We start from the raw sequence: 9,773 nt of genomic DNA, 5'->3' as shown, positions 1-9,773 counted from the left end.
GAGGCTCTTAATCCTCGAGCCTTATCTCGTGTGAAGCCAATGGTTGTTTGTGCATTAGCTTCAACAGGCAGCGACCGAGCTTTTGCTGACAGGTTTATGCCCATGAGATATCTGCGTGCAGCAGCGCTTAGTTTTTTAGCAGAAAGTTGGTTTTGCAGTCGCAAGCCTGGTAGGCAGAACCCCAGAGGGTCAGAGGCTGCTCGCAAACTGGCTGAGAACGGAGCGTGCTCGTTGCCAGCTAGCTGTGCATCAGGAAAGTGACTGCTAAGCTCTCGAGGAGTTTGTGTTTCTTCCTCTTCCCCCTCTTTTGGGTGGATACAACTTTATATGCTAAGTGAACTTGCTGTCGCACAGCCTTTTTTTCCCTCTGGTGTGCCAGAACGATCAAGCTGTATTTCCACCTCCGAGCAAAATAAAAGAAACATGCTGCATGAACTGTAGCTTTCTGAATGGGAATGGTTCAAGCCACTGTTTTGTACACCCAGCACATTTGTAAATACTTATTTATTTATTGGAAATATACCCTACGCCATGCACAATCACACTGTGATTTTGTGTGTAGACCAATAAAGCTTTTACTATCTGGTTTATAGAAATCTGGTAATGAAAGAGTCTTTCTTTTCTCCCTCCCACCCCAACTTTCCCTGAAAGCAAGAGGCTCTCTTTTCTTACTGCCAGATTACCTTTTGTAATTCCAGAAATCACAAACCCCGTTGGAATAAAAAAAGGAACTGTGGGATCTTAGCTGAAAATCAGCCTAAACATGCCCTTCTGCTTATTTCAGCAATGTGGTCATAATAGAAGGAATGAACCATAAATAACGGAGAACAAGAGTAACATTAGAAGGACAAAGTTAAAAACGAACAAATAAGCTGGAAATAGGTAATTTAATGCTACCTCAGTGCAGCCGCATCGGTATGACTCCGGTGCTGTTCTCCCACTGAAATACCTATGTTGCACGTGTTTGAGATACCCCTGAAGGCAATGTGTATCTGTGGCAAATAGAGTGAACAAGATCCGGTGCTCTTAGGTTTTCTGGTGGAAAACATAAATTTGATCTTGTGTTTACTAAAATCCCTTTGCCCAGGAGCTTGGGTGTTTTGGGGTTTTTCTGTGGATTTTATTTGTGGAAATTGAAGTTTTTTCTTTTCCTGTAAGATGAGGGGAGGTTCTGGACACCTTGGCATCTGCTAAAGCTGGATTGAAACAGAGCTTCTGCTGAAATTCCTCTTCTCCAACTGCTCTGAAATTTAGCAGGTAACTCTTTCCTCTGACCTACTCTTCTCAGGCCTGTTTTCAGTCCAGAGATGAATTTCTTCATGGAAAAATTTGGCAGAATTTTTCCATGGCTTCTTAGCGCTGTATAGGGAAGCGTATGATCTCCCCCATACACTCCAGACAGAAACGGTGGACTCAAAACTTATGTCAGACCTCCCTTGCTATTCTGGTTGTGGCAGTGACTGGCTGTGTGACTTTTATCACATCCCTTTAAACGCTCCATGCTTCAGTTCTCCTGTCTGTACAACGAGGAATGATTTTACCTCTCAAGGGGGTAACAATTCTTGCTCTCCTTAAGGCAAGGCCCCCAAATCACTAGTTACCTGCAAATCAGCTAAAGCACGTGCCAGTTTTAACCATTAAAAAAGAAAAGCCCCTGTACAGAGATTTTTGGGCTGTGTCTCTTTTTGTGTAATCTCAGGCTCTGGTTGCTCAGTTATTTGGGAACCCTTCTTCACAGCCACGAAACCCAAAAGGATGAAAGTGATCTTGCGCTCCCAAACTCCTGCAGAGTTAATGTGAATGTCTAGTCTGGTCTTACTCTCTAATTCTGCTGTAGGACATAGGGGAAAGAGATACCTGGACTGATCTGCCTTATTGCTTTTCTTTGTCTTTTAGAGCTGGTCTTTGGAAAGGAACCATGAGTTTGCCACGATTTCTATTAAACGAGCAGAAACAATCCAGCCTAGGCTGACCTAAATTGGGCTGTGACCCTCTTCCCCTCCTTCTAAGCGCAGAACTGGAGCAGCTGGGGAAATCTCATGTCTTCCCAGAATTTCCCTTCACTGCGGATTTTGTGCAGAGCAGGTACCGTTAAATGAAATACAGGTATTTCCTCTTAAACATACCTCCATAAGGGACTGAAAGCTTAAAAACCAAAGAGGAAACCACTGAAATGGCATCACACTGGTGGTGTCCCAGCAGAGACCTTGATTTCTAGGGGGAGCTGTAACTGAACACTGCAAGCTGTGGCCACCTCTCTGTCTCCTGCGAGAGGGCCAGTGTCACCACCGAAAGCTGGCTTCTCCGACACAGAAACACAGCGCAGGAAAAAGTAAAGCCGGGTCAGGATTTTTACATGCCCTCCTTTCCAAAAGGCCAGGGTTTGTACGAACCTCGCTCCCTGCCTCAAGCCGTCCCTGAGAGCACTTGCTGTCCCCCCCTCTCTTGTCTTCTGTGCTTTGCCCCGGGTTGACTTGCTGGTGAACTCAAACAGGTGGCTGTGGGTGGCCTCCTGGAGGAGCTGCCCTTTTCCTGTAACTGTTGCGGGAGAACGGAAACTCAGGTGAAAGGCCGGATGTCGAGCAGCCCGTGGGCTGACCCGCGTGGGGGAACGCACCAGTTTTCTTTCGCCCCGCTTTCGTGCCCCGCAGCCAGTCGTCGCGAGCAGGGACGATGAGCGGGTGTCCGTCAGACGCTCTGCAAACAGGCGCAACCAGTCCTTTCCCTTCCCAAACACCGTGACCAGAAGGGTAGACACAGCCGGAGGAGCGGGAAAGCGAGGACGGGTTAAGAGGAGGAATCCTCCTTGGTTGGGAGGGCCTCTGCGAACGCATCCCAAACCAGGGACATAAACAGCGTATTTACAAGTCAATCAGAAAGCCTTTAGCAAGCCTGACTATCGCTCGCCCCCTCTTTTTCCTCCTTCATGTGGCCCCCAAAATCAAAGCGCCCTGCTAGGAGCTTAACAGCCTTTTAGCGCCCCTTGGAAGTCGTCTTCTCCTTCAGTGCCATCCTGAGGGGAAGCTCGTGCTAAGCTAGGGAGAAACGTGGCATAGCCAAGGGGCTTTCTGGGCCGGAGCTGGCGCTGGGTTTCACCACTTCCGTCTGTGCTGCTGTCCCCGTTGAATAAAGGCTACCCTTGGGACCCTTTGCTTTCCTGGAGAGTCCTGTGGTCGAATACCACCGATCCCAAATATTAAGAAATCACAGCTTTCCATAGTCAAGCAAGTCCTTTAAACCACAAAAGGCACATATCATTTTTTTCGATTTGACTTCTAGGTTTTGAGCTTCTAGCATTCACGCTTTTTTCCCACAGTTACAGAGGGCAAATCTTTAAATGAGATTTCTGTAATATCGCATGAGTCCAGGAGCTGGGACTTTAGGTAAAGCAACATTTAACTACATGAGCTGGCACCAGGGCATGTGCCTGATGCTCCGTATGGCTAAGATATGAGCCACAAAGTTCCCGGGGATACAGAGTGTGAGATATGGCCCTCCATGCATACAGTGAACTCAACGTGAGTAATTTCATTGACTCTAGTGTATTAAAAAGGGCATGTCAGCAAGAACAAAACATGAAGTGAGCTGGCATTTCTTTAAAAGGGACTCCACTATTTTCAGATAGAGGGCTGGTATTTTTTAGGACTACGCATGTATCTGTCTGCCTGTCAGGATGTATATGTGAGCAACAGACGGGTACTGGAGGGTCATGGAAGAGCTAAAAAGTGATAAACCCCTATGTGGTACTCTTGCTCCGAATTAAAGTGGCCTTAATCTCATTTGGTTTCCTCCACATCTTCTTTTTCATCTCCTGAAGGGCAGAGAACATTTGTCCACCTTAATGACAAGGACTGCATGGCTCTGTCTGAGGGGCCTGAAATCTGTTTATAAAGGTACAACAGTCTGAGTCTGGTTTTTTTTTTTATGATTTCCTTTTCATTCTGGATGAGCGTCCGCCCCATGGTTTTGCTCAGTTTTACTAGCCCAGTTTTAAAATCAGCATTTTCATTAGTTTGCGTGAGCTTTCTCCCAGTGCCTCTGCAGCGCCAGCTCTTGGTCAAGAGACAGAGGGTGGGGAACCCTCGGGTCCTGCAGAAGCAGTGGTGAACACCCCCACTGCTGCCTTGGGCAAAAATCGCAGCAATCTAACGTTTATTCTGCGCATGTGGGAGCAACCACAGCTCTGCATCTGCTTGGCTGATGGGAGGCCGCCGGACTTGATCTGCACCGGCATTAGCAACAGCAGTGTAGTTGAAGGGGTACCACTGTCTTCCGGCAGAAAGCCCCGCTGCACGTGCTTGACATCGCCAAAAGGGATAAAAAGGGACCGTCCCCACTAACCGTCCTGGTAGTTAAAGAAGAAAAGGAAAAAATACAGCTAATTTTCCCTCTTTCTTTTTCCTCTGTAACAGAGCATTATTTTTAGAGCACAAAAAGAGTGAAAAAGTCAGTAAACTGCTGAAGGGGACGTTAGCTGGAGAAAGGTCATGACAAATCCAAAAATCAGTGTGTGGACTCAGCCAGAGGAGCAGCGAGTTCGAAGGATTAATAACTGCGTCCTCATCCAGTCCTAACTTGGTGGAAACGAGACAAGTTTTACCAGCGGATATTCTTATCCTCCGCTTTTCTCCCTCTCCCGAATATAGTGTTCAAAGGGACATGACAAATTCTTTATGCCGTGGAGGGCATCAGTTTGGGTGCCTTTCTGAAAGCTGTGCCCGGCTACGGTTTGCAAGCTGAGGACTGATCTGTGCGGCGCGGGGTCTCTGCTGGCCCCGAAATCTGGGAGCGAAAGACACTGGGTCAAAGCCTCTCCAAAGCCGGGGACGCGCTTCAGCCTTATCAGCGTTGCATAAGGGTGGAGCGCTAGAGCCTGTACCCAGACTGGCAGCGTCCCAGCGGGGAGCAGAGCCAGAAGTTACACTCATGCTTTATTTATTCGCCTTTCCCTCCTTGCATTCCCCCCCCCCCCAACCCTCGCAGGGAGGACATTTAGGATATTTACAGCTTTATGAAATAACCTCTCCTGGGCCACCACCCTGCGGGCTCGCATGCAGAGTTCAAAACCGGAGGTAAGTAAGTGGGGCGCCGGGGGGGCCCGCGGCAGCGGTCGCTGTGAAAGGGTTGCAGCCCAGCTTCCCTGCCCCTCGGCAAGTCCTTTGCTCTCGCTTGGGGCTGCTGGGCCTTCGCCAGCGGCGGGGCCGCAGACCCTGCAAGCCGCCTTCTCTCTGCCTATTGCTTGTAATTGGGAAAGGCATTGAAAAGCTGAAAGGGAGCCAACATGTTCTCGGCTTAACAGGTTTTACCATTAGAGTTGCAAACATTAAGTAAAAATATTGCCTTTCTATATGTACATATATATATTTATATACACACACACACACACACACACATATACATAGATAAGAAACTCAAAAGCCTCACGCTTTAGCAATCCACATACTCCGGCTCCAGGCTCGCTTGCCTTCCCCACTGCCCCGTGCAAAGTGCTGCTGAAACGCCACGCTGCCCCTGCAGAGCAGTTAGTCTTTTTTGTTGGGCGCCGGCCTCGCGCGGGAGAATTGGTGGCTATCACTGAGCCTCCTAGGTGGTGAAGGTAATCATCACAACTATCCAGTAGATGCTATTAACTGTATTACGGGCCAGTGTTATGGCTTTCTATTTTGCTGAACTGCACAGCACAACTGACGGCCAGCCGTTCATGGCGCAACTGCGAAGCAGTTACGTGTGACGTTGCTCCTTTTTAAGGATGTGACACCTCCGCGCTCAGGCAAACGCACCCCACCTCAAAGACGCTCCCAAAGCCGGCACCTCCCGGCCTCTTGTTCCAGTCACAGCTCTCCCAGTGGCAAAACTGTCATTGCATAAATAAGAGCAGGAGTGGGATCTGAATCGGTCCCGTTGGGTCAGCGTGGCCACCGTACTCTTTGCAAACGATAGCGCTTTTTTTTTCCCCCCCCCCCCCTTTGGAAAGGAACTGCAGTGGGGAAACGGCGAGGGTTTCAGCAGGGCCCGGCAGCTGTGGCTGTGCACGTCATACCCCTTCTCGCAAGAGACGGAAGAAGTTTAGCATCTCTGTCTTTTGCATTTTACATACCAGCCTGGGGTTAGGTCTTATCCCCAGTGAAAGCAGATGGAAAACTCACAGTGAGGTTACCTGTCGCAGGGTTGGGAGCCAGTGCTTCCAGCCGCCCCTGGCCAGTAGATTCCCAAGAAACGTGAAAGCGGAGGAAACCCCACGGAGAGCTCCGGCAGAGCGCGGCGGAAGGGACAGAGAGAAAACAGATACCCCAGGGTGGGTTTCCCACAGGTTCTTGCAGGAGAAGTAGTGCCTGGAGTGTGGCAGTAGGCTCCACGGTGGCAGAATCTGATCCCACCACTGGTTCAACCCCCAGCTCGGCCAGAGATCGAAGGAAAAAGCCAGTTGCTCTCCCACTGGGGACACCGCGCAGACTGGAGTCGCTCGTGTCAGTGTACAGGGTAAATGAGAACAGCAGGCACAGGAATTTGCTCTCTCTCCGGCCACGGTGTTTGCTCGTCCTTCCCTTTGTCAGGATGGAGGAAGACCTGAGGGTGCCTGTGCCTGACGGAGATGCCCAATCAGAGGTCTCAAAGAAGAGGCTGCGGGGAGCTGAGCGCCTTAGAAGGTGGTGGTCTTTGTAAGGAGGGGGCCAGGCTTGCAGCAGGGCTCGGGGTGCACCGGCTCCTGCTGGCAGGGCAGCGGTGGGCACATGCAGCCCTTGTTCTTGTCGTCCCCCCGGGGAGTGGCGCAGTAGTCAAGAGGCTCCTCTTCCTCCTCCTCCTCCGCTGTCTCCGAGTCAGTGTGGCAGCAGCAGGAGCTGGTGTCGAAGCACCGTCGCAGCACGCCGTGGAAGGAGTGCCGGAAATTCTCGGAGAGGAAGCCGTAGAGGATGGGGTTGGCGCAGCTGTTGGAGTAGCTGAGGATGAGGGAGGCATTGTTCACAGTGGCATCCAAGCGGCCAGGCAGCAGGAGATTCACCAGCTGGACCACGTAGAAGGGCATCCAGCACACCACAAACATGGCGACCACCATGAGCACCAGCCGCGTGAGCTTGCCCTCGGAGCGTCGGCGCTGCTGCCAGCCCACCCGCTGAGCCACTGCCCGCATCTTGCCCACAATCAGCAGGTAGCACAGACCCATGGCTAGCACCGGCAGCAGGAAACCCAGTAAGGTCGTATAGACGACAAAAGCGGCTGACCAGGCCGGGCTCGGCCACAACAGGTTGCATGCCACTGCCTGGCCATCGTGGGTAGTTGCCGTACCAGCAAAGATGGGGATGGGTGAGGCTACCAGCAACGAGAGTAGCCACACGCCCCCATTGACCATCTTGGCCACGCGAGGCCGGCGGTAGGTGGCTGCTCGAAGCGGGTGCACCACTGCGATGTAGCGGTCCAGGCTGAGCACAGTCAAGCAGAAGACACTAGTGAACATGTTAAGCCCATCTACACCCAGCACGGTACGGCACAGGGCCCGGCCAAAGGGCCAGTGGTGCAGGGCAGCCGACGTGGCCACGAAGGGGATGCTGAGCATGAAGAGTTCGTCAGCGATGGCCAAGTTGAGCAGGTAGATGTTGGTGGCTGTCTTCATCTTTGCATAGCGCAAGATCACGAAGATCACCAGGGAGTTGCCCAACAACCCGAGCAGACACACCAGGGCATAGATGCACTGGATTACCACCATCCCTGCAATCTCACCTGCCTTGCCACCCCACTCAACCGCCCCTCGCTGGTCTACCTCCGCCAAGGAGGCACTCGTGTTGGGAGGGACCTCGGAAGCTGTCCAACTGGACGCGGTCCATAGGGGCACGCTCACCGCCTGGGCTCCTGTTGGGAGATGGTCAGCATCCGCGCTCATGTTGGCAACTGGCCCATAGAAGGGCCAAGCGGCAGAAGGCGGGTGATGCTAGCACACGGGGGAGATGGGGTGCGTGTGCGTGGGAGGCCTGGACGCTGCAAGGGGACGGGTGCTTTGGAGTGGAGGCGGCGAGAGGGTGGCGGGCTCTCCCAGGAGACGGATTTGGCTGGGAGAAGAGTGGCAGCTGTAGCAGGCTGAGGGGCGCCTGGGGCTGGTGGAGACGGCTGCTGCGAGGGGAGGCTGTCGCCTGCCGGCTACGGTCCTCAGCCTGCAGACGGGGCACAGACAGAGCAGGGAGAGAGGCAGGGAGAAAAGGAGAGCTTGCAGTGCACGGAGCGGCAGCAGTTGCAAAACACGCTCTTCGGTGCAGCTGCCGTCTCTGCCAAATCAGTGTCACACACTTTCGGCAGCCCCCCCCCTTCCCCGCTCCCCCCTCCCCAGCTGGCTGCCTTTAGTTCACTTTACGTAGCAGCAGCCACGCTCTCCAGCCTGGAGCACCCTTTAGGTTTGGTGTTTTACGGATTGCAGGGAGGGACCCGGACTTGGGGTGTGCGTTAACTGTGTCATTCATGGGGGGCACCTTGGCAGCGAGGGCAAACTGAGCAGGATCACCTGTCAATCAATACCGCTTCTCACCTTAACGAACCTTTCCAAATCTTAACAATTTCATTAACCTCCCCCCCCCCCCGGGGCAGAAAATAAGAAGAATCAACTACAGGCTCTGGAGCGGTTTTACCTCTCAGTCCCTTAAGGATTGGAAGGTTCTGCTGCTTCCCTCCTGAGGGGTAGCACCACGCTCTGCAAACTGTGCCAGTGAGATGCACAGCCCGTTTGCAATGTAAAGTCCGACTTGCCCTGAATCATGGCCAGAAGAATCCGGTCCCTTTTAAAGTGAAAGGCAGAGCACGCTTTTCTGATTTCAACGCAGGCTGTTCTAACTCACCCACATCATCTATGTCAAGGAAACAGCCTTTTCTGTGTTAAAAAAGCTGAGTTCCTGATTTATGTTCTCTACTTTAATAAATAAAGCACCAAAAATACCCAACCCTTCCCCCTTCTGTTTTAGGTATCTGATATTCTACTTGCTCTGGCAATAGCAAAGGACTATCTTCCTGCTTTTTGCTGTTGGTGTAGACATCTCCAGTCCTAGAAGGCTGTTAGCTCAGGGAGGCAGGATTCATAATCCACAGATCAAACAATCCATTACCGGCAATTCTGCGTAAAATAGCTGTTCCTCGCACTGCAGAGGCTTGAGTGCTGCAATACAGGCATCTCGGCTGGCAGAAAAAGGGGGGCTCCCAGCACACGTCCCGGCTCGGTCGCAATGTTTCCATCCCTCCAGCACCTCTCATCCCGAGGACCGCACAAATCACATACGTACAGGAACGGAGCAGGTCCCTCTGGGAGACGGTCGGTGGTGCAAGCCGCCGGCGCCGGCACAGCGCGAGGTGTCACCACATGGGCAAGGCTGGCGATGGAGGAAGGTTGCCCTGACAACTGCTGACAGCCCGCCTTCCCCGAGCAGCGCGCACCGGCTTGCTTTGAAATCCCTTCCCACTGCAGCCGGGAGCACACGCCGGGGCTGGGGCTGGGTATTATTCCCCCCCCCCTCACCCCCAACCCCTTTCCTTTTCCCCGCTGAATCCTTCTCTGCCCACGCAGAGCGAAAGCAAGGTGGGGAAAGGAAGGGGAGGAAGCCAGAAAGGTCCTCCAGACCCCGTGGGGCTCATTAGTGCCCCTCGCCTCGCCAGGGGTCCCGCCGGAGCGGAGCATCCCGCAGCCAGCCCGCGGGAAGGTGAGTCTGCCCCCGGGCTGGCGGAGGGCTACGGCCCGAGACGCGGGATTTGGGGTGAGAGGGCGGGTAGGGTGAGCTGGATGCAGGGGGGCCGGGAACCAG

General features: G+C 52.8%; 1 protein-coding gene across 1 annotated transcript; it reads right to left on the bottom strand.

Moving 5' to 3' along the window:
• Positions 1–5,958: 5,958 nt before the first annotated feature.
• Positions 5,959–9,413, bottom strand: SSTR4 (somatostatin receptor 4). Its single transcript, XM_009673117.2, has 2 exons — positions 9,084–9,413; positions 5,959–8,144 (listed from the first exon to the last, which is right to left on the bottom strand). Exon 2 carries the CDS (start codon positions 7,874–7,876, stop codon positions 6,641–6,643), a length of 1,236 nt encoding a protein of 411 aa, XP_009671412.1. The 5' UTR covers positions 7,877–8,144; positions 9,084–9,413; the 3' UTR covers positions 5,959–6,640.
• Between the last annotated feature and the right edge of the window lie 360 nt (positions 9,414–9,773).

This window comes from Struthio camelus, chromosome 3, assembly GCF_040807025.1.
Source record: "Struthio camelus isolate bStrCam1 chromosome 3, bStrCam1.hap1, whole genome shotgun sequence".
NCBI classification, from domain to species: domain Eukaryota; kingdom Metazoa; phylum Chordata; class Aves; order Struthioniformes; family Struthionidae; genus Struthio; species Struthio camelus.
The sequence above is the reverse complement of the archived record's forward strand: the minus strand, read 5'-3'. Positions and strand labels throughout refer to the sequence as shown.